The 24,177-nt window shown below is 41.7% G+C and overlaps 1 protein-coding gene across 1 annotated transcript in view; it reads right to left on the bottom strand.

Moving 5' to 3' along the window:
- Positions 1-13,968: 13,968 nt before the first annotated feature.
- Positions 13,969-24,177, bottom strand: part of TEX11 (testis expressed 11) — a 329,846-nt gene continuing 319,637 nt past the window's right edge. The window contains exons 28-29 of the mRNA XM_031660592.1: positions 14,860-15,024; positions 13,969-14,216 (exon numbers count right to left, since the gene is read on the bottom strand). Coding sequence (XP_031516452.1) covers positions 14,124-14,216; positions 14,860-15,024 — 258 coding nt within the window. The 3' untranslated portion in view covers positions 13,969-14,123. The remainder of the gene's footprint in view (positions 14,217-14,859; positions 15,025-24,177) is intronic.

The following is a 24,177-nucleotide window of genomic DNA, read 5'->3' as shown; positions in this document are numbered from 1 at the left end:
AGCCGGGCATGGTGGCAGGCGCCTGTAATCCCAGCTACTTGGAAGGCTGAGGTAGGAGAATCACTTGAATCTGGGAGGCAGAGGTTGCAGTGAGCTGAGATCATGCCATTGCACTCCAGCCTGGGCGACAAGAGTGAAACTCGGTCACACACACACACACACACAAAGCAGGACATTTAAAAATTCTTTTATTATTATTATTATATTTTAAGTTCTAGGGTACGTGTGCACAATGTGCAGGTTTGTTACATATGTATACATGTGCCATGTTGGTGTGCTGCACCCATTAACTCGTCATTTACATTAGGTATATCTCCTAATGCTATCCCTCCCCCTACCCCTACCCCACGACAGGACCCAATGTGTGATGTTCCTCGCCCTTTGTCCAAGTGTACTCATTGTTCAATTCCCACCTATGAGTGAAAACATGCAGTGTTTGGTTTTCTGTCCTTGTGATAGTTTGCTCAGAATGACGGTTTCCAGCTTCATCCATGTCCCTACAAAGGACATGAACTCTAAGGCCGGGCGCGGTGGCTCAAGCCTGTAATCCCAGCACTTTGGGAGGCCGAGACAGGCGGATCACGAGGTCAGGAGATCGAGACCATCCTGGCTAACACGGTGAAACCCCGTCTCTACTAAAATATACAAAAAAACTAGCCGGGCGCAGTGGCGGGCGCCTGTAGTCCCAGCTACTCAGGAGGCTGAGGCAGGAGAATGGCGTGAACCCGGGAGGCGGAGCTTGCAGTGAGCTGAGATCCGGCCACTGCACTCCAGCCTGGGCGGCAGAGCGAGACTCCGTCTCAAAAAAAAAAAAAAAAAAAAAAAAAGGAGGACATGAACTCAACCTTTTTTGTGGCTGAATAGTATTCCACGGTGTATATGTGCCACATTTTCTTAATTCAGTCTATCATTGATGGACATTTGGGTTGGTTCCAAGTCTTTACTATTGTGAATAGTGCTGCAATAAACATACGTGTAAATATGTCTTTATAGTAGCATGATTTATAATCTTTTGAGTATATACTCAGTAATGGGATCGCTGGGTCAAATGGTATTTCTAGTTCCAGATCCTTGAGGAATCACCACACTGTCTTCCGCAATGGTTGAACTAGTTTACACTCCCACCAACAGTGTAAAAGCGTTCCTATTTCTCCACATCCTCTCCAGCACCTGTTGTTTCCTGACTTTTTAATGATTGCCATTCTAACTGGAGTGAGATGGTATCTCATTGTGGTTTTGATTTGCATTTCTTTGATGACCAGTGATGATGAGCATTTTTTCATGTGTCTGTTGGCTGCATAAATGTCTTCTTTTGAAAAGTGTCTGTTCATATCCTTTGCCCACTTTTTGATGGGGTTGTTTGATTTTTTTCTTGTAAATTTGTTTAAGTTCTTTGTAGATTCTGGATATTAGCCCTTTGTCAGATGGGTAGATTGCAAAAATTTTCTCCCATTCTGTAGGCTGCCCATTCACTCTGATGATAGTTTCTTTTGCTGTGCAGAAGCTCTTTAGTTTAATTAGATCCCATTTGTCAATTTTGGCTTCTGTTGCTGTTGCTTTTGGTGTTTTAGTCATGAAGTCCTTGCCCATGCCTATGTCCTGAATGGTATTGCCTAGGTTTTCTTCTAGGGTTTTTATGGTTTTAGGTCTAACATTTAAGTCTCTAATCTATCTTGAATTAATTTTTGTATAAGGTGTAAGTAAGGCATCCAGTTTCAGCTTTCTACATATGGCTAGCCAGTTTTCCTAACACCATTTATTCAATAGAGAATCCTCTCCCCATTTCTTGTTTTTTTCAGGGTTGTCAAAGATCAGATGGTGGTAGATGTGTGGTGTTATTTCTGAGGCCTCTGTTCTATTCCATCGGTCTCTGTCTCTGTTTTGGTACCAGTACCACGCTTTTTTGGTTACTGTAGCCTTGTAGTATAGTTTGAAGTCAGGTAGCATGATACCTCAAGCTTTGTTCTTTTTACTTAGGATTGTCTTAGCAATGTGGGCTCTTTTTTGGTTCCATATGAACTTTAAAGTAGTTTTTTCCAATTCTGTGAAGAAAGTCATTGGTAGTTTGATGGGGATGGCATTGAATCTATAAATTACCTTGGGTAGTATGGCCATTTTCACAATATTGATTCTTCCTATCCATGAGCATGCAATGTTCTTCCATTTGTTTGTGTCCTCTTTTATTTCGTTGAGCAGTGGTTTGTAGTTCTCCCTGAAGAGGTCTTTCATATCCCTTGTAAGTGGATTCCTAGGTATTTTATTCTCTTTGTAGTAATTGTGAATGGGAGTTCACTCATGATTTGACTCTCTGTTTTTCTGTTATTGGTGTATAGGAATGCTTGTTATTTTTGCACATTGATTTTGTATCCTGAGACTTTGCTGAAGTTGCTTATCAGCTTAAGGAGATTTTGGGTTGAGATGATGGGGTTTTCTAAATATATAATCATGTCATCTGCAAACAGGGACAATTTGATTTCCTCTTTTCTTAATTGAATACCCTTTATTTCTTTCTCTTTCCTGATTGCCCTGGCCAGAACTTCCAACACTATGTTGAATAGGAGTGGTAAGAGAGGGCATCCTTGTCTTGTGCCGGTTTTCAAAGGGAATGCTTCCAGTTTTTGCCCATTCAGTATGATATTGGCTGTGGGTTTGTCATAAATAGCTCTTATTATTTTGAGACATGTTCCATCAATACCTAGTTTATTGAGAGTTTTAGCATGAAGGACTGCTGAATTTTGTTGAAGGCCTTTTCTGCATCTATTGAGATAATCATGTGGTTTTTGTCTTTGGTTCCATTTACGTGATTGATTATGTTTATTGATTTGTGTATGTTGAACCAGCCTTGCATCCCAGGGATGAAGCCAACTTGATCTTGGTGGATAAGCTTTTGGATGTGCTGCTGGATTCAATTTGCCGGTATTTTATTGAGGATTTTTGCATCGATGTTCATCAGGGATATTGGTCTAAAATTCTCTTTTTTTGTTTTGTCTCTACCAGGCTTTGGTATCAGGATGATGCTGGCCTCATAAAATGAGTTAGAGTGGATTCCCTCTTTTTCTATTGATTGGAATAGTTTCAGAAGGAATGGTACCAGCTCCTCTTTGTACTTCTGGTAGAATTCGGCTGTGAATCTTTCTGATTCTGGACATTTTTGGTTGGTAGGCTATTAATTATTGCCTCAATTTCAGATCCTGTTATTCGCCTATTTGGGGATTCAACTTCTTCCTGGTTTAGTCTTGGGAGGGTGTATGTGTCCAGGAATTTATCCATTTCTTCTAGATTTTCTAGTTTATTTGCCTAGAGGTGTTTATAGTATTCTCTGATGGCAGTTTGTATTTCTGCGGAATTGGTGGTGACATCCCCTTTATCATTTTCTATTGCGTCTATTTGATTCTTCTCTCTTTTCTTCTTTATTAGTGTTGCTAGTGGTCTACCAATTTTGTTAATCTTTAAAAAAAAAAAAGCAGCTCCTGGACTCATTGATTTTTTGAAGGGTTTTTGTGTCTCTCTCCTTCAGTTTTGCTCTGATCTCAGTTATTTCTTGCCTTCTGCTAACTTTTGCATTTGTTTGCTCTTGCTTCTCTAGTTCTTTTAATTGTGATGTTAGGATGTCAATTTTAGGTCTTTCTTGCTTTCTCTTGTGGGCAATTAGTGCAATAAACTTGCTTCTACACACTGCTTTAAATGTGTCCCATAGATTCTGGTATGTTGTGTCTTTGTTCTCATTGGTTTCAAAGAACATCTTTTTTTCTTCCTTCATTTCGTTATTTACACAGTAGTCATTCAGGAGCAGGTTGTTCAGTTTCCATGTACTTGTGCAGTTTTCAGTGAGTTTCTTAATCCTGAGTTCTAATTTGATTGCACTGTGGTCTGAGACACAGTTTGTTGTGATTTCTGTTATTTTACATTTGCTGAGGAGTGTTTTACTTCCAACTATGTGGTCAATTTTGGAATAAGTGTGATGTGGTGCTGAGAAGAATGTATATTCTATTGATTTGGGGTGGAGTGTTCTGTAGATGTCTATTAGGTCTGCTTGGTGCAGAGCTGCGTTCAATTCCTGGATATCCTTGTTAACTTTCTGTCTTGTTGATCTGTCTAATGTTGACAGTGGGGTGTTAAAGTCTCCCATTATTGTTGTATGGGAATCTAAGTCTCTTTGTAAGTCTCTGAGGACTTGCTTTATGAATCTGGGTGCTCCTGTATTGGTTGCATATATATTTATGATAGTTAGCTCTTGTTGAATTGATCCCTTTACCATTATGTAATGGCCTTCTTTGTCTCTTTTTGTCTTTGTTGGTTTAAAGTCTGTTTTATCAGAGACTAGGTTTGCAACCCCTGCTCTTTTTAGCTTTCCATTTGCTTGGTAGATCTTCCTCCATCCCCTTATTTTGAGCCTATGAGTGTCTCTGCACGTGAGATGGGTCTCCTGAATATAGCACACTGATGGGTCTTGATTCTTTATCCAATTTGCCAGTCCGTATCTTTTAACTGGGGCATTTAGTCCATTTACACTTAAGGTTAATATTGTTATGTGTGAATTTGATCCCGTCATTATGATGTTAGCTGGTTATTTTGCCCATTAATTGATGCAGTTTCTTCCTAGCCTTGATGGTCTTTACATTTTGGCATGTTTTTGCAGTGACTGGCACCGGTTGTTCCTTTCCATGTTTAGTACTTCCTTCAGGAGCTCTTGTAAGGCAGGCCTGGTGGTGACAAAATGTCTCAGTATTTGCTTGTCTGTAAAGGATTTTATTTCTCCTTCACTTATGAAGCTTTATTTGGCTGGATATGAAATTCTGGGTTGAAAATTCTTTTCTTTAAGAATGTTGAATATTGGCCCCCACTCTATTCTGGCTTGTAGAGTTTCTGCTGAGAGATCTGCTGTTAGTCTGATGGGCTTCCTTTTGGCGGTAATGTGACCTTTCTCTCTGGCTGCCCTTAACATTTTTTTCCTTCCTTTCAACCTTGGTGAATCTGACAATTATGTGTCTTGGGGTTCCTCTTCTCGAGAAGAATCTTTGTGGTGTTCTCTGAGTTTCCTGAATTTGAATTCTGGCCTGCCTTGCTAGGCTGGGGAAGTTCTCCTGGATAATATCCTGAAGAGTGTTTTCCAACTTGGTTCCATTCTCCCCGTCACTTTCAGGTACACCAGTGAAACATAGATTTGGTCTTTTCACATAGTCCCATATTTCTTGGAGGATTTGTTCATTTCTTTTTACTCTTTTTTCTCTAAACTTCTCTTCTTGCTTCATTTCATTAATTTGATCTTCAATCACTGATACCCTTTCTTCCACTTGAGTGAATCAGCTACTGAAGCTTGTGCATGTGTCGTGTAGTTCTCGTGCCATGGTTTTCAGTTCCATCAGGTCACTTAAGGTCTTCTCTACACTGTTTGTTCTAGTTAGCCATTTGTCTAGTCTTTTCTCAAGGTTGTTAGCTTCCTTGCAATGGATTCGAACATCCTTCTTTAGCTTGGAGAAGTTTGTTATTACCGACCTTCTGAAACCTACTTCTGTCAACTCGTCAAAGTCATTCTCTGTCCAGCCTTGTTCTGTTGCTGGTGAGGAGCTGCTATTCTTTGGAGGAGAAGCAGCGCTCTGGTTTTTAGAATTTTCAGCTTTTCTCCTCTGGTGTCTCCCCATCTTTGTGGTTTTTATCTACCTTTGGTCTTTGATGTTGGTGACCTACAGATGGGGTTTTGGTGTAGATGTCCTTTTTGTTGATGTTGATGCTATTTCTTTCTGTTTGTTCATTTTCCTTCTAACAGTCAGGTCCCTCAGCTGCAGGTCTGTTGGAGTTTGCTGGAGGTCCACTCCAGACCCTCTTTGCCTGAGTATCAGCAGCAGAGGCTGCAGAACAGCAAATTGCAGAACAGCAAATATTGCTGCCTGATCCTTCCTCTGGAAGCTTCGTCTCAGAGGGGCACCCATCTCAGACGGGCATTCGTGGGCGTGGGACCCTCCGAGCCAGGCATGTGATATAATCTCCTCGTGTGTCATTTGCTAAGACTGTTGAAAAAGCACAGTATTTGGGTGGTAGTGTCTCGATTTTCTGGTACAGTCTGTCACGGCTTCACTTGGCTAGGAAAGGGAAATCACCTGACCCCTTGCACTTCCTGGGTGAGGCAATGTCCCACCCTGCTTCAGCTCGCCCTCCGTGGGCTGCACCCACTGTCCAACCAGTCCCAGTGAGATGAACCAGGTACCTCAGTTGGAAATGCAGAAGTCACCAGTCTTCTGAGTTGATCACACTGGGAGCTGCAGACCAGAGCTATTCCTATTCAGCCATCTTGGAACAGATCTTTTTTTTTTTTTTTTTTTGAAACAAAGTCTCACTCGGTCTCACAGGCTGGAGTGCAGTGGCACAATCTCAGTTCATTGCAACCTCTGTATCCCAGGTTCACATGATTCTCTTGCCTCAGCCTCCCATAGCTGGGATTACAGGTGCCCTCCACCATGCCCGGCTAATTTTTGTATTTTTAGTAGAGATGGGGTTTCACTATGTTGGCCAGGCTAGTCTCAAACTCCTGACCTCAGGTGATCTGCCCTCCCTGGCCTCTCAAAGTGTTGGGATTACAGGTGTGAGCCACCTCACCTGGCCTAGAAATTCTTTACTTGTCTTGCTGACAATATTACCCCTCAGAACATAAAGAAATCAACAAGAGGGACTGTTTGCTGTTTATTACCAAATTCTGACCAATTAACAAAAACTGATGGGTGAAGTGGAAACTTGAGGAACCATATGATGTCAATTTGTGAGAGCATAAGGCTAGACATAGTAAGGTATTTTGCCTAAGAATTTAAGAGGGCAGACTTCAAAGTTCAGAGAAAAAAAAGGTAGCAAGAGGGAAAAGAGTGAGGACAGGTCTGATACATGTGACTTAAAAATTTTTTGTTTTTGAGACAGGGTCTCACTCTGTCACCCAGGCTGGAGTGCAGTGGTGTGATCTCAGCTCACTGCAACCTCTGCCTCCCAAGGTCAAATGATCCTCCCACCTCAGCTTTTTGAGTAGCTGGGACTACAGACACGCATCACAACACCTGGCTAAGTTTTGTATTTTGTTGTAGAGACTGGGTTTTGCCATGTTGCCCAGGCTGGTCTTGAACTCCTGGGCTCAAGCAATCCACTTGCCTCAGCTTCCTAAAATGCTGGGATTACAGGTATGAGCCATTGCGCCTGGCCAGATGTGACTTTAAATCATGGCTATGCCATTTACCAGTGGTGTTACTTTGGTTAAGTTACTTAAACTCTCTGAGCTTCACTTTCTCACAGGAATCATTAAGGAGAAAGGAAAGAGAGAGAGTAAAAGGAGGAGGGAATGAAATGGAATCACCTACTTCACAGGGTTGTTAGTCAATTAAATGAGATAACACATGTGTAAGTGCTTAGCACTTAGTGGATAGGTATTAATTGTTAGTTTTTGTACACTTTCTACCTGGCTGCCTTCCCAAAAGTGTTGAAAGGCCCTTAAAAACTAAATTCTGACCATATATGTGTGAATCATTTTAAGGAACATGTAAAAGGAGAGGTATCTAAAGAAAATGATGCAAATACACAGAGAGTTCTTTGTTTGAGATGGAGTTTTTCTCCTGTTACCCTGGCTGGAGTGCAATGGTGCAATCTCAGCCCACCGCAACCTTCGCCTCCCAGGTTCAAGTGATTCTCCTGCCTCAGCCTCCCTAGTAGCTGGGATTACAGGCATGTGCCACCATGTCCGGCTAATTTTGTAATTCTTTTTTTTTTTTTTTTTTAGTAGAGACGGGGTTTCTCCATGTTGGTCAGGCTGGTCTTGAACTCCCAACCTCAGGTGATCTGCTCACCTCAGCCTCCCAAAGTGCTGGGATTACAGGCATGAGCCACCGCGCCTGGCCGACAGAGGGTTGTTTGATGATGAGACATTAAAAAGATAGAAAGAAGAGCATCTGACCAAGGAAGAATATAAGATGGTAACATGGAACTGCCAAAGTCATGTCAGGAAGGCCTGGTCCAAAATGAGCTAATTCTAGAAGTTTAAAAAAAAAAAAGAGGCTGTTTACAGTTTAGTTTGCATCAAAAAACAAATCAAGGAAGCCTTCAAGTCCATTTGGGGCACATAGTATGTTTTAATTCTAATCAGTTTTTTAAATTATAAAAGTAATATAAGCACATGTAAAAAAAATTCCAATAGTACCACAGGGTATAAAATGAAAAATAAAATGGGGCAATGCTTACCAGACAACAAAGATAAATATGACCCTGTAATTCCTACTTTGCTTTGGTCTTCTCTGCCATCTAAATTCTGAACATTAGATTGGAAAGGGTCAAGTAGACATTGGCAAGAGGCAACTGGGGATTATGGTAAGTAAGAAAGCACCAAGATGCTTTAAATGAGTCTCTTGACCTAGACAAATTGTATGTCAGGATGTTGAGAGAACCTATAGTGAGATTGCTAAACTGGTGTTTGTAACCTTTGGGGAATCATGGGGAATGAGAGATGCCCCAAAGTCTAGAGAAGGATATATGCTTTTTTTCTGAGACAGAATCTCACTCTGTTGCCCAGGCTGGAGTGCAGTGGTGCGATCTCAGCTCACTGCAAGCTCCGCCTCCCAGGTTCACACCATTCTCCTGCCTCAGCCTCCCGAGTAGCTGGGACTACAGGCGCCGCCACCACGCCCGGCTAATTTTTTTGTATTTTTGGTAGAGATGGGGTTTCACTGTGTTAGCCAGGATGGTCTTGATCTCCTGACTTCATGATCCACCCGCCTTGGCCTTCCAAAGTGCTGGGATTACAGGCATGAGCCACTGCGCCCGCGCCCTCCTTTTTTTTTTTTTGCTGGGGGGAAGATGATAGATTTCACAAGCTTTAGACAAGAAGGTTTCATCTTAATCCCAAGAAAGTCTCTGGAATACGTTATTGGAAGGAATGGTTTGCATGAGAGTCTTTAGAGGGGATCTAGTGATCCCAAAGAGTTTATAAACACTCTACCTAAGAATAGCTTAAGATAGAGTAAGCTCATTTTCTTTTCTGAAATGAGCTTAGTAAATCAAAATAAATGGGTAAAGTGTAGTTGGGTTCCAGCAAAGCATTGACAAAAATCACTCATGACATTCTTGTGAAAAGGCTGGAAAAAATGTAGACAGTACAATTATTGAGCAGGCAAATGATCATCCCAAAGTCTGCTATTAATGGATCAATGTTTAAGTTATTTATATACTAGTTTATTATCTATTGCCCCCACTAGAATGTAAGCTCTTTGAAGGAGAGACTTGGTCCTCTATTTTGTTCACCACTTTATCCCTTGTACCATGAAGTGTCCAGTCCGTTAACAGGAAGTGTTCAGGAAATATTTGTTGCATGAATGAAATAACCCAGAAGTAAGACTGCAAAGCACTTCACCAAGCTCTGTCTCAGCCCACTCCTGTTCAGTGTTTTGTCATATACTTGGTTAAAGCCATTAGCTGGCATGCTGATCAAATGTGCAGGTGATGTCAGCCTGAGAAGGATAAGTAACATACTTAAAGACAGACTCTGCATCCAAAAAGATTAGCTGGCAAGAGCAATTTAATAGTGATACAATCAATTAGATTTTTGTTGTTGTTGTTGTTGCTGTTGTTTGCTTTTTTGAGATGGAGTTTCACTCATTGCCCAGGCTGGAGTGCAATGGCGCGATCTCGGCTCACTGTAACCTCTGCCTCGCGGGTTCAAGCGACTCTCCTGCCTCAGCCTCCTGAGTAGCTGGGATTATAGGCATGCGCCACCATGTCTGGCTAATTTTTGTATTTTTAGTAGAGACGGGGTTTCTCCATGTTGATCAGGCTGGTCTCAAACTCCCGACCTCAGGTGATTCGCCTGCCTCAGCCTCCCAAAGAGCTGGAAATACAGGTGTGAGCCACCACACCAAGCCAATTAGATGTTTTAAAACCTGGAAGTAGGCCAGACTTGGTGACTCATGCCTGCAATCCCAACATTTTGGGAAACTGAAGCAGGAAGATCACTTGAGCTCAGGAGTTTGAGACCAGTCTGGACAACATAGTGAGACCTCTTCTCTACTAAAAATATATATTAAAAAATTAGCTAAGCATGGTGGTGCACGCCTATAGTTTCCGCTACTCGGGAGGCTGAGGCAGGAGGATGCTTGAGCCTGGGAGTTTGAAGCTGCAGTGAGCTATGATTGCACCACTGCACTATGGCCTGGGTGACAGAGAAAATCCTGTTTCAAAAGCAAACACAAAAACCTGGAAGTACAAGCACAGACATTAATTAATGGCCGTATGTTGTAGAAAAAAGACTCAGAAGTTTTCATTCATTCTTTCAACAAATATTTATTGGAAGTACCAGGCAGGCCAGGTGCGGTGGCTCACTCTTGTAATCCCAGCACTCTGGGAGGCAGAGGCGGGCAGATTGAGCTCAGGAGTTCGAGACCAGCCTGGGCAACATGGTGAAATCCCATCTCTACAAAAAAATAGAAAAATTAGCTGAGTGTGGTGGCACTCGTCTGTAGTCCCAGCTACTTGGAAGGCTGAGATGGGAGGATCGTTTGAGCCCAGGAGGCGGAAGTTTCAGTGGCCTGAGATCACACCACTGCCCTCCAGCCTGGGCAACAGAGCAGGACCCCATCTCAAAAAAAAAAAAAAAAAAAAAAGTGTGCCAGGCACTGTGCTGGACCCTGGGATTATACAATAAGGAGGAAAACACACCATCTTCTCTCATGGAGCTTAAAGACTATTGAGGGAAATGGACATTAATCAAATTATTCCACAAACAAATGTATTTATTTGAAGCTGTGAAGAATAAATGCTGAGAGCATAGAGTAAGAGAACTTGACCTAATCAGGGAAAGTTTTTCTGAGGCACTGACACATGAGCAGGCTTCTCAAAGATAAGTAGGAGTAAACTAAGGTGAAGGCAGGGAAGAGCAAACAGTGAGCCTGGTGAGTCAACAACATGAAGGGCCTGCTTCAATGCCATGTGGTTCCTTTCCCTTCTCCTTGGCACGGCTGGGGTCAGGGTCAGGGCCTGGTGGTGGGTTCGGCTAGAGACTCAGCTTGCTTGCTCTCTAGACTGGAGGCTCCCTTGATAAGTTGGCCAGAGTGTTCACTGGGGCTTGGGCCAAAGGGGCAGCCTGTTGGTCAGGTTGGTGAGGTTAGGGCTGGAGAGACAGACAAAATGACTAGAAGATTGGGATCATATAGAGAGAACGAGCCAATAAGTGAATATCGGAGGTTAATCAGCCAGGCTTCTCAATGTTGAAAGAAAGAGTTACAAATAGGGAAAGGGGAGAAAGCTAGAATAAATCCACTGGCGTTGGATTGAAAATGGAACTGTCAGCCAGGTGTGGTGGCTCACGCTTGTAATCCCAGCGCTTTGGGAGGCTGAGGTAGGTGAATCACCTGAGGTCAGGAGTTCGAGACCAGCCTGGTCAACATGGCGAAACCCCATCTCTACTAAAAATACAAAAATTAGCCGGGCATGGTGGCACACTCCTGTAGTCTCAGCTACTTGGGAGGCTGAGGCAGGAGAATCGCTTGAACCCGGGAGGCAGAGGTTGCAGTGAGCCGAGATAGTGCCATTGCACTCCAGCCTGGACAACAGAGCAAGACTCCATCCGAAAAAAAAAAGAAAAGAAAAGAAAATGGAGCTATCAGTATGAACTCATGATTTTATATCTATGCATGTATATGTATACATTCATCTATATGTATGTACACACACACATTTATGTCCCAGCTCTGTCCACTGAGAGGACCTAGAAATAATGTCACCCCCGTAATAATGAGTACACTTCTAGGACCAAGATCTTGGACACTAACTACCACTCTGTTATAAGGCGTCACGGCTCCTTGGAGAAATGACTGATTCCAGATCTGGCACAGGGAAAGTACAAGATAAGCTCTGGTGCATCTTTTTGTGCCACGAAATAAGGAAGTGCTGAAACAATGATGGGGACATGTCAAATGGGGGTAGGAGCCAGCCTTGGGCAGCAAAATAGATAATGACAATGGCTTATAACCCATTTAATAAAATAGGTATCCATTAGTCTGTACTAAAATGCATTTTAAAAACATGAATAAATGGGGGAGAAGAAAAACCTCTGCCTTACCAATGCCAGCTAATAAACGAACAGGGAATGATGGAAGCAGAGAAATCAACATTTAGCAACCATCACAGTACAAATGTTCAGGCAAGAATCACCAATGGATGCTAAAACTAGTGGTGAAAGTTTAATGAGGAACGTGGTATTTACTTAGTCTCAAACTATCTTCCACCAAGTACCTCATAATTAATTATTAACCACTAAGTACAAAATATTTATCAACTAAGTTTCCATTGGAGAGACCTGGCAGACACCTTCTTAACTTTAGTAACAGGGCAAATTGACATTGTGTGCTTGCTGGTATGACGCACTGAGAACACATCATTTTTCTGTGGTACGTGTACCCAAAACGCATAAACTGAAGCTAATCATTAGGAGACATCAGAACCACCTAAATTGAGGTGCACGGTACAAAGTAATTAGCCTGTACTCTTCAAAAATGTCAAGGTCATAACAGATAAGGAGAGATTGCGGAACCATTTCGGTTTTTTAGGAGATGGAAAAGACATGACAACTAAATACAACTTATAATCCTGAACTTAGGAAGGACTTTACTAGGATAATCAGTGACATTTGAATGGGGTCTGTGGATTAGATGGTAGAATTGAGTCATTGTCAATTTTCTAATTTTGATGGTTGTACTGTGGTTATGTAGGAGAGTATCCCAGTTTTTATGAAATACTCACTGAGGCATTAAGGGGAAATGGGGCAGGATGTCTGCAAATTAATCTCAACTGGTTCAGAAAGAAACTGAGAGAGTGACAGGAAGGCAATGTGGTAAAAAATAAATAGGGAAGCTGGATAAAGGGTGTGTATCATTTGTGCTTGGTTGCAACTTTTTTTAAGTCTGAAACTATGTCAAAATCAAAAGTTTGAAAGTGTTAATACAAATCAACTGGGGGAAAAGGCAGTGTAATCTTATGGTACACTAATGCCCGTCTACCCAGGAAGAGGCTGCTCAGCTGTATTGGTCAGACCTCACTGCAACATGGGGCTTGGCTTTTGGAAGGTGAGGTGACCAGATCACAGGAGGAACAACTAAGGCGTCTGAGGATGTTTACCCCAAAGGAGAAAGAGCCTGGAGGACAGAGATGAGCCTGGCTTCTGTCTTCAGGGGCATCTCCAAGAGGCATCTGTGACACAGGAAGCAGATTTGTTACAGGGAGACAGATTTCTGCTTAGTATGAGGTGGGGCGTTTTACCCATTAGAGAGCAAAACAGGTGGGTTCAGCTATCTCAGGATTTCCCTGTCATGGGATAAGTTCCTTTTTTTTTTTTTTTTTTTGAGATGGAGTCTTGCTCTGTCACCCAGTCTGGAGTACAATGGCTCGATCTCAGCTCACTGCAACTTCTGCCTTCTGGGTTCAAACGATTCTCCTGCCTCAGACTCCCAAGTAGCTGGGACTAAAGGCACGTGCCACCATGCCTGGCTATTTTTTTTTTTTTTTTTTTTTTGTATTTTTAGTAGAGATGGAGTTTTGCCATATTGGCCAGGCTGGTCTTGAACTCCCGGCCTCAAGTGATCTGCCCACCTCAGCCTCCCAAAGTGCTAGAATTATAGGCAAGAGCCACTACGCCCGGCCTGGGATAAGTTCTGTTAGAAACTGGGCAACTGATTCTCAAGGATGTCAGAGAGATTTCACGAACCAGATAAATGCTGGCCTTGGTGACCACTAAGGTCCTTCCAAATAAGAGTCTGGGATTCTTTGTTATCTTCAGGGATTGGGAATTTAAGCACTTTGGGAATAAAATGCGATCTGTGTTGAACTGGGATGAACATTCTCTTTTGTTCACATGGGGCATAAACCATCTTGCTCTCACATGGTCTGTTTCAATATCATCCTTAGCACTTTGGAAAATTTGTTTGTCCCCCAGAAATGAGCTGGTCACCAAGGTAAATTCAACATGCTTTTATTTTAGAAAGTTTATTCAACAACATGAAAACAGGGTCTGAGGAAACAGAAACAAAAGCTCAAGAGAAACTCTGGCAAAAATTTAAACAGTCAGCATCTCAGGACAACGTATCTTCTTCATGTGGCCGTGAGCTTGCCTAATCTGACTTGCTCCAGTAGCCATGTTCATGAAAAACTGGGCCCTTGTTGTTACTCAGTGCTTCCACAAGCTGACTATACAGCATATTCATCTGGGAAAGAGAACAACAAATTTCTTGAAGGGAAAAGGAAACATGGGAAAGCTTCCCAGACCCATGGTGAAGGCATGAAAGTCTAACTGTTACCTTTGGAGATCTGAAGCATCTCAGATTTGGGGAGAAAATACAGTCCTCTCTTGAGGAAAAGGAATCCCCTATTATAAGGGAGAAGATACTTAACTATAAAATATCCTTTGCTTTTATTTGGTAACAAGGCTTTTTCTCCACCAAACCTCTCCTGGTTAGCCAACGGCCCAGAACTCTGTAATTGAGAATAGTTCCTGGAGAAGATGCCTTTTTCAACAGTTATTGCTTTGAGCAGAGGCCAGTCCTTTCCCACATGCACTGGCACTGACAGTGATGCATCTTTCCAGAGCTCACTCTTGGCATTCCTCTTAATTAGATTCTATTTGCTATCCTTAAGTTTCCCCCTGTTCTCTGTCCTTCTTGGTTTTTGCTCTAAGGAATTACTGTTTATGGTCTCCTAATTCTTGAGGTTATGTGGAACCACTGAGAGGAACAATGAGCAAGATCCTTTCCTAGCCAAGGAGGATGGGGTTGAGTCCTTGTGGAGAGCCCAGCCATAACCTCTTGCCCCCTAGGGCATGTCATCTGCCCTAGCCCTCTCCCTCCTCACCTGAGTTTCATAGCTTTCCTTGAAGGAGGTAAGGTGGTCAAGGAAACGCAAGGCCAGGCCACACCACTTTTCAGTAGATACATACTTGCTCCTGCTAAACATAAGTATTCCAGTATTCCAGGACTTGACCATCAGCCAGAGAATCTCCATTTCTGGGTAGTCTTTCTGAAATCCAAGAACAGAAATTTTGCAGTGATTACTGTCACAGTTCATTGTGGCACTACCTGTATCCATGCCATGTCCCTTTATTACTAAACAAACAGTGGGCATTGAGGAAGGTCTGTGCTCCTGGAAAGTGTAGGAGGAGAGCACTTTGAAGGTTTGTCAGCTATAGAATGTTCCATAGCAAGATCTCATGAAGAAACATAAACCGAGGCCCTCTTTGACTGAAGGAAAGAATTAGAAAGATTCCTAATCTCCCTGAAGCAGGAGAAAAACCTGTATACTGTTTGGGGCTTCCCTTGATTCTGTCTTCAGTCAATCATCTCCCTAATACCTACCTCTACTTTTTGGAGAAGGTTGTCAAGAAGCAGTTGTATTGAATTTATTAATATCTGTCACCAGAATTAGTCCACATTTGGAGGAGAAATTATATTCATCTTCAGAGTTAACAATATCTACCTAGCTATGAACACAGCACACATTTCTAAGATGGTCCCTTAGCCTTATCAGTGGTCTTTAACACGACTAATCACAAGATTATATTTGCTTCTTCACAACACTTTGCAATAGTGAAAAGTATTAGTCTAAGAAGCTACTTTCTTGGTTCTTGCATAGGAGATGGAACACAAAGAAAGCATTCATGTTAAAGCCCCAGAAGGGAGAAATGTGATAGGAGACACATTAGGCAGCAGCTTTTTGAGAGTGTCAAGAATGCTGTCTCAGCTGCCATCCTTTCATTCATTTGGATCCAAAAAGAAATTCCTATACATAAATCACTGTGATAATGAGGGCACTAAGAGGGAAAAGACAAAACTTTTATCCTAAAGGTTGCGCAATGCTTTTGGGGACACGAGGCATCCACATGTAAAGACGACTTCACAAGGTATGTGATTAAGAGGCACAAACATTAGGTGCTCCCATTCAGTTAAAGAAATGAGCACTGGGATATCCCAGTCAGAGGCGGTCTAGTCTCTGCTTGAAACACTACCCCTCATCCTTGTCCAGTTCGTAGACTTATACTTTTTCTTCAAGTTCACAAGCAGAGTTAGTTGTCTGTTTCCACAGCGAGCTGTCCATTCCTCTAATATAACTTACATCATATTGTTTTGAAATGCTATATATTTATCTCCTCCAGACTATTGAGTTCCTTGAGGTACAGGGAATTTTTCTTGTGCATTTTTGTCTCTTTAGAGTCCAGCATTGTGCCTGGCACATAAGAGAGGCACAACAGATGTTTGCTGAATGAATGAATGAACAAATGAATCAAATCCAGTCAGATGCCACCTCCTCAGTGAGGATTTCCCTGGCTCTCCTCAATTTCTTGCTCAAACCTCTTTGCCCCTCTGGCACTTTGTTCACAGCATCCATAATAGTACTTTGAACACTGTACTGCCTGTCTCCCCCACTAGGCAAGGAGCCCCTTGAAGGTAAAATGACATTTGCTTTTGTATATCCACAGCTTGGCACAGTGTCTGATGCAGGGTATGAGTGTTGTGATTTTAATGTTATGAATGAAAAAAAGACTTAAACAAACAAACAAACATGATCTTAGGGTAGATGAGTAGGATCTACATATACAGAGACTATGTGAAATGTCCAGAATAGGCAAAGCCATAGAGACAGAAAGGAGATTCATGGTTGCCAGGGGCTGGGGAAGGGAGGTATGGGGAAGGACTGCTAATGGGTATAGAGTTTCTTTTGGGGATGATGAAAATGTTCTAGAATTAGATAATGGTGATGGTTGCACAATCTTGTGAATATACTATAACTCACTGAACTGTATACCTTAATGTGAGTTTTATGATATATGAACCAAATCTCAATTAAAAAGAAAAATATAGATATTCAGAGAAAGAGAAGGGCATTCCATGTGGGTAGAACAGAATAAATGTGGACTTGGATTGTACCTGAGAACAAGCATGTCTTAGGAAGACCAAGAGTTGTTTGGCCTAAGCAGATGATTTATGTAGAGGTGTTAATGGGAAATAAGACTGGAAATGTAGGATGGGGCTTCCTAAGCCTTTCCTCAATGTTCTTCCTCAGAACACTAGTGTCATGAGAAATGTTAACAGATGGTCTATGAAAATAGAGTTCTTTAGTCAAATACATTTTGGAAATGCCGCATTCTATATATCACCGTTTTGGGGCATTATAATGCACATTAGTTCACTGAAAGTTTAAGGAAGTTTTACAGTAAAGAAACCACGGAACTTTGTCTAATCCAGGGCATGTGGAACGTTTGCTAACACCTTGTGGGCTGGAGTGTTAAGGGTTTTTGCATTACAGGCTTCAGATTTTGAAATTTATCCTGATGGCAATGGGAAGGCACTGAAACTTTTTGAGAAAGAGAGTGATATGATGCAAGTGTAGTTTTAATAAGATAGAAATGCCAGTAGTTTTAATAAGATAGAAATGCCAGTGGTGTTTAGAACAGACCTCCGTGTGGGAAAACAGACAGGGAGACTTGTTTAAAGGGAGCTGTGGCTGGGTGCGGGGGCTCACGCCTGTAATCCCAGCACTTTGGGAGGCCAAGGAGGGCGGACCACCTGAGGTCAGGAGTTCAAGACCAGCCTGACCAACATGGAGAAACCCCGTCTCTACTAAAAATACAAAATTAGCCAGGCATGGTGGCGCATGCCTGTCATCCCAGCTACTCGGGAAGCTGAGGCAGAAGAATCGCTTGAACCCAGGAGGTGGAGGTTGTGGTGAGCTGAGATCATGCCAGTGCACTCCAGCCTGTGCAACAAGAGCGAAACTCCAAACTCCGTCTCAAAAAATAAAATAGAGGCCAGGTGTGGTGGCTTGTGCCTGTAATCCCAGCACTTTGGGAGGCCGAGACAGGCAGATCACGAGGTCAGGAGATCAAGACCATCCTGGCTAACATGGTGAAACCCTGTCTCTACTAAAAATACAAAAAAATTAGCCGGGCGTGATGGCAGGCGCCTGTATTCCCAGCTACTCGGGAGACTGAGGCGGGAGACTGAGGCAGGAGGATGGCGTGAACCCGGGAGGCAGAGCTTGAAGTGAGCCGAGATCTTACCACTGCACTCCAGCCTGGGCGACAGAGCGAGATTCTGTCTCAAAGAAAAAATAATAAAAATAAAAATAAATTAAAATAAAAAAAGGGAGTTGTGTGATCTAAGAATGAAGTGATGAGGGTCAGAACTAAAATAGTGACAATTTAGATGGACAGATGTAAGAATCATTTAAAGGAAGAATCAATAGAACTTGGTAACTGATTTGATATGGGGAATGACAGGTCAAGTGAAAATGGCTCTAAGTTTGGCTGAAAGAATGCTGGTATCATTGAAAGAAAAAAATGGACATGTTTCCGGGGACAAGGGATAAAGCAACAATAAGTTCTATTTTAAGCATGTTGGCTTGAGGTAACTCTGGAGATAAGCAGGCTGTTGCAGATATGGACTGGAACTCAGGTAACACTTAAAGGACAGAGTACGGAATACAGAGTAGCAAAGAGTAGAGAATATTGGAAATGTTCATAGTTGGGTGGTAAGAGGGAGAAGAACGCAGAGGAGTGGCGAGAAAATAAAGGAAAAAGGAAAACAGAATTTCAATAAGGAGGCAGTGGCCAATAATGAAGGCCAGGGAAAAGAGACCATCATATTTGCCTGGAAGGTGGTAATTTGTGGTCTTGTAAAGTGTGGCTGACAGTGCAGAATGTGAGGGAAAGAATGGCTCAAGATGAGGACAGATAGGTTAGCAGGACTTTGTATACCACATTCAGGATTTTGGTCTTTAAGAGCAATGGGAAACTACTAAAGAGGATTTCAAAAGGTCATGCATACTCAAAAATGTAAAAGATTGGCCGGGCATGGTGGCTCACACCTGTAATCCCAGGACTTTGGGAGGCCGAGGTGGTCGGATCATGAGGTCAAGAGATCGAGACCATCCTGGCCAACATGGTGAAACCCCACTCCCTACTAAAAATACAAAAATTAGCTGGGTGGTGGCACGAATTGCAGTCCTCAGCTACCGAGGCTGAGGCAGGAGAATCGCTTGAACCCGGAAAACAGAGGGCTGCAGTGAGCGACACCACCGCACTCCAGCCTGGTGACGAGCCGACCCCGCCTCAAAAAAAAAAAAAAAAAAAAAAAAAAAAAAAAAAAAAAGAACACCTTGGTTGCTGGGCAAAGAAAGGAAGGAAGGAAGCAAGAGTAGACGCGAGACCAGTTAAAAGGTTCCTGAGATCACTAAAGTAGCTGAGATAAAAGGTGATAACTTGAATTAGGTTATTGATGGTGGAAGAGAGGAGGAAGTAGGTGAATTTGAGAGATATTTGGGAGGTCAAATTGATAGTACTTGGTGATAGATTAGAAGTGGGAGTGAGGGAGGTGCTGAGGATGACTCCTAGATGCCTGGCTTGGGCAACCAGAAGAATGATGGTGTCATTCAATGAGTTAGGGAACACGGGAGTTTTATTTTAATTTGCATTAGTTGCACTCATGCCCAGCATTGCTTATGAAAATCATTAATCCTCAATAAAGAAATGCATCCACACAGCTACTGACCTCAAAGCCACATGGACTTGCCTACATGTAATACAAATCAATGCCAGCAAACTGAGGTGTTTGCTCTGATGGTTTTTGGGGCCTCATATTTGAAACCAGTTTTCTCTGTCCTTAACATCTTAATACATATGGCAGCCATGTAGATCTCTAACTGAATTGTAGGTATTCTGGAGCACAAATGCCTCTCCTTTTAGGCTCTCCATAGATTCCCAAAGTAAATAGTATGTGCATCAGTTTTATTAGGATACAATTAAAAAAAAAAAACATAGTTTACCTAAAGTGCACAATGCAGTGGTTTTTAGTATATTCACAGTATTCACAGAGTTCTGCCACCATCACCACAATCAATTATGGAATATTTTCATCCCTCCAAAAAGAAAGCCCACGCCCATTGGCTCCACATTCCCCCCGCCCCCAGCCAATATCCTTCCATTTCCTCTCAACCTCCCCCCCTACCCCACTAAGCCCTGGGCAACCACTACTCTCATTTCTGTCTCTTATAGATTGACCTTTTCTGGACATTTAAGATAAATGGGGCCAGGCAGTATGTGGGCCCTTGTGACTGACATCTTTCACTTACCATGTTTTCAAGGTTTATCCATGTTATAGCATGTGTCAATACTTCATTCCTTTTAATGGCCAAATAATATTCCATTGAATGGAAATATCACATTTTGTTTACCCATTCATTGGCTAACAGACATTTGGGTTGTTTCCATTTTGGGCTATATGAATAACTTTGCTATGAACATTTGCTATGAGTCTTTGGACACATGTTTTCATTTCTCTTGGGTATACACCTACCAGTGGAATTTCTGGGTCATAGGGTAACTATGTTTAACCTTCTGGGAAGCTGCCAGACGTTTTCAAAGCTAGAACAATATGAACAATAAAATAAAGTAATATTGTATTACATATGTATAAAATACATATCTGCCTGGGTGTGGTGGCTCATGCGTATAATCCCAGCACTTTGGAAGGCCAAGGAGGGTGAGTTGCTTGAGCTCAGAAGGTTGAGATTAGCCTAGGAGACATGGCGAAACCGCATCTCTACCAAACATACAAAATATTAGCTGGGTGTAGTGGCATGCGCTTGTAGTTTTAGCTACTTGGGAGGCTGAGGTGGGAGGATCTCTTGAGCCCAGGAGGTCAAGGCTACAGTGAGCCATCATCATGCCATTGCACTCCAGCCTGGGTGACAGAGTGAAATTCCATTTCAAAAAAAGCCCACAAAACTTAATGTGTGTGTGTGTGTGTGTGCGCGTTTTTTTTTTTTTTTTCATAGAGACAGAGTGTAACTTTGTTGCCCAGGCTGGTCTCAAACTTCTGGCTTCAAGTGAACCTCCCACTTCGGCCTCCCAAACTGCTGGGATTACATGCATGAGCCACTGCACCAGGCCTAAAATGTTTTGTGGTATCTTGTGTTATTATTAATTCATGTAACCAAATCTATTTGTTTTCTGTACAGCTTCTGAGTGGGTCCTCTCCATTCCATGATTTTAAAACATGCTTTCCTCTGTTTTTTCCTAATGCTTTTATAGCTTTGATTTTATATTTAGCTCTTTATCTGGATTTTCCTTATTTCTTCCTTTTGGACTTTATTTTTTTGCATGGTATAAGGCAAAAAAAAAAAAAATACTACCACTTATATACTACTTACTATGTGCTGCTATAAGTACTTTATATATATTACGTTATTTAACACTAATAATACTGTAAGGTAGGCACTTTTTTTTAACCTTTTATTTATTTATTTATTTTTCATAGAGACAAGGTCTCGCTATGTTGGCCGGGCTGGTCTCGAATTCCTGGCCTCAAGCGATACTCCCGCCTTCGCCTCCCAAAGTACTGAGATTATTATTATATTTATTTTACAGATGAGGATACAGAGGTATAAAGAATTAATTAATAAGACCAAAGTCATACAGCTAATAAATGGTGTAGCCAGAATTTATTTGAACTGGCTATGTGGCTCCAAAGTCTGTTCTCTTAACCACTATGCTATAATGCCCCTCAGTTTAAAAATAAGGATGTAACTTTGTTTTTTAAATTGTCCCAATACCATTTTACCAATTGTTCTCTCAGTGATGTCATATACCTCCTCTATTGCATACAAAATTCTCATAGATATGTGGATCTCCTTCCGGGCTTGGTCCTGTTCTATTAATCTATTTGTAGATTTTGGCACTAATGCCATACTTTTAAAATTAATATCACTTTATAGTTTTAAAAGTATTTGATAAGGCAAGTCCTTCCTTGTTCTTTCACAAAAAATGTTTTGGTTCATTTTCTTTTAGGGAAGAATTTTAGAATCACCTTATCAAGTTTCATTAAAAATCTTATTGAGATTTTAATTTTGACTGAATTTATTGCATCGAATTTAGGGAAACTGACTTCATACTGTTAAGGCTTTGCTGTCCAAGAACATGGTATATATTTCCATTTGTTTGCGACTTATGCATTCTTGAAAGCAGAATGGAACAATCTGTGGACAGAGAGTAAAAATGATAGACAGGCAGTAAAATGCCTTAGGAAGTAGAAGGGGATTGAACTGACAGTACAAGGTTGAGAAAATTTCTTTTGAAAAAAGAGGAAAGGTGAGTAGATAGGTACAGTGGTAGAATGTTACGGTTGAGACCTGGGCCAATGAGGGATCTCATATGTGATGCCCTTGATCTTCTCAACTGGAATGATATGATGAGATCATCTAATGGGGAATGAGGTAGGTTTAAGTTTTTATGAGGTTAGAAAAGGTTTGAAGCAGCCACTTTGAGTTTGCCAAAAAGTTGACAGGAATAAAAGTATTTCTGAGCAGCAATGAGAACCCATTGAAAGCGTAACAGAATGAATCTGTACTGGGCCAGATCTAGGTGGTTCTGTAACTTTCTTTAGTGCTTCTGCTGCTCAAGATCAGGAGCAGAAGAACTGATGGTGGCAAGGTATCAGGTCTGAGAAAAAAATGAAACGGCAGGAATAATCAGAAGAAGATAGAAAGAGAGAAGGAAGGGAAGGAAGGCAGGGAGGGAGGAAGGGAAGGAGGGAGGGAAGAAGGAAGGAAGCAAAGAAAGAAATAAAGAAAAGAGAAGGAAAAGAAAGAGAAAAAGAAAAAAAGGTAGTTAGACTGGACTATAATAGAGTGGGAAAAGACGAGTGATTTGAAGTTCAAGTGAGAACAGAGAATAGATATGGGGGAGTAAAGGGAGATTATACTCAATAGAAAAGTGTTGTGTTAGCTACCAATCTTGAAGGTGGAGCAGTGCCACAGTGGGTGGCTTACATGGGATGTAGACAGTGGCTAAAGGGTAAAAAACAGAAATGGTGAAGTGTAAGAATTGCTAACATGGATGGCAAAGTCACTTAGGATAAAAAATAACAATGAAGTTATCAAGGAAGGAAAAGGTGGGTCCAGGACATGACAACATTGATGATTAAGAGATATAGCTTTTAAGTGAAGAGAAGCCATAGGAAGCTGGTATATAAATAGTACAAAGTACCACCATAGAGCAAAGTTCCAGGTAATTTAGTCCCTTCTGCTGAGAAAAAGAGAGTTGGAAAAGATGAGACCTCCATAAAAATTGGTAGTGAGAGACACGTTTTCTTCAGGGAAGATTCTGCTTTGTTCTAAGAAGAAGGGAGAGAAGGAGGTGAAGGTTGATGATAAAGAGAATATTGAGTAGTGCCTGGGAAAACTCTGTCTTGTTTTTGGGGTTGAATGAGGTTATGGATAGATAGCCTTAAGGGTCTAGGTAAGGATTTGGGAAATACAGAGTTGTTAAAAGATTTGAGGGAAAGGGAGTGATAGAGCAAAGGTTGCATTTTAGGGAGATATATTTGATAGGGATGCACAGGAGAAAATGGAGAAGAGAAGGAAGAGCCAGAGACCAATTAGGAAACTACAAAGCTGTAGGAGAGACACAATATCAAAGCCTGACTCAAAGATGCCTTTGTATGAACCTCAATTCCAGTCTCAGGGAGACGTGAGGCTTGGAAGGAGGAAGATTTAGATGAAAGAAGGCTGGATGCAGGGGCTCACACCTGTAATCCCAGCACTTTGAGAAGACATGGCAGGAGGATTGCTTGAGCCCAGGAATTTGAGACCAGCCTGGGCAACACAGCAAGACTTCCTCTCAATTAAAAAAATTTTATTAAAAAATAGATGAAAGAAAACCCAAGGACCATTGTCCTATGAAGAAAGAACACGGGGTGCAATTTTTAGCTTTGCCATTATATAGTGGTATGACCTTGTGTCAGATATTTAACCTTTCAATGCCTCAGTTTGCAAAATAATGAGCTTAAATTAGGTAACTGCAAAGATCGTTAGTTTCCAGTTCTAAATTTTCTCAGTCATTGAATGAAGCTTTACCTTATACTTCCTTTAGATTCCAATTGCCTAATCTATGAACTTATATAAGATTGGCAGAAGTAGGAACTGAGATGAAATTGAACTAGTAGAAGGCCAAACAAGAGACAAAGGTATTGATAACTGACCTTCTCCAACTTTAATGTGCATACAAGTCCCTTGGAAATATTGTTTGTTTGTTTGTTTGTTTGTTTTGGAGATGGAGTCTTACTCTGTTGTCCAAGCTGGAGTGCAGTGGTGTGATTTTGGCTCACTGCAACCTCCACC

This window comes from Papio anubis, chromosome X (assembly GCF_008728515.1).
Source record: "Papio anubis isolate 15944 chromosome X, Panubis1.0, whole genome shotgun sequence".
Lineage (NCBI taxonomy): Eukaryota > Metazoa > Chordata > Mammalia > Primates > Cercopithecidae > Papio > Papio anubis.
This window is presented reverse-complemented; position numbering and strand designations above follow the sequence as displayed.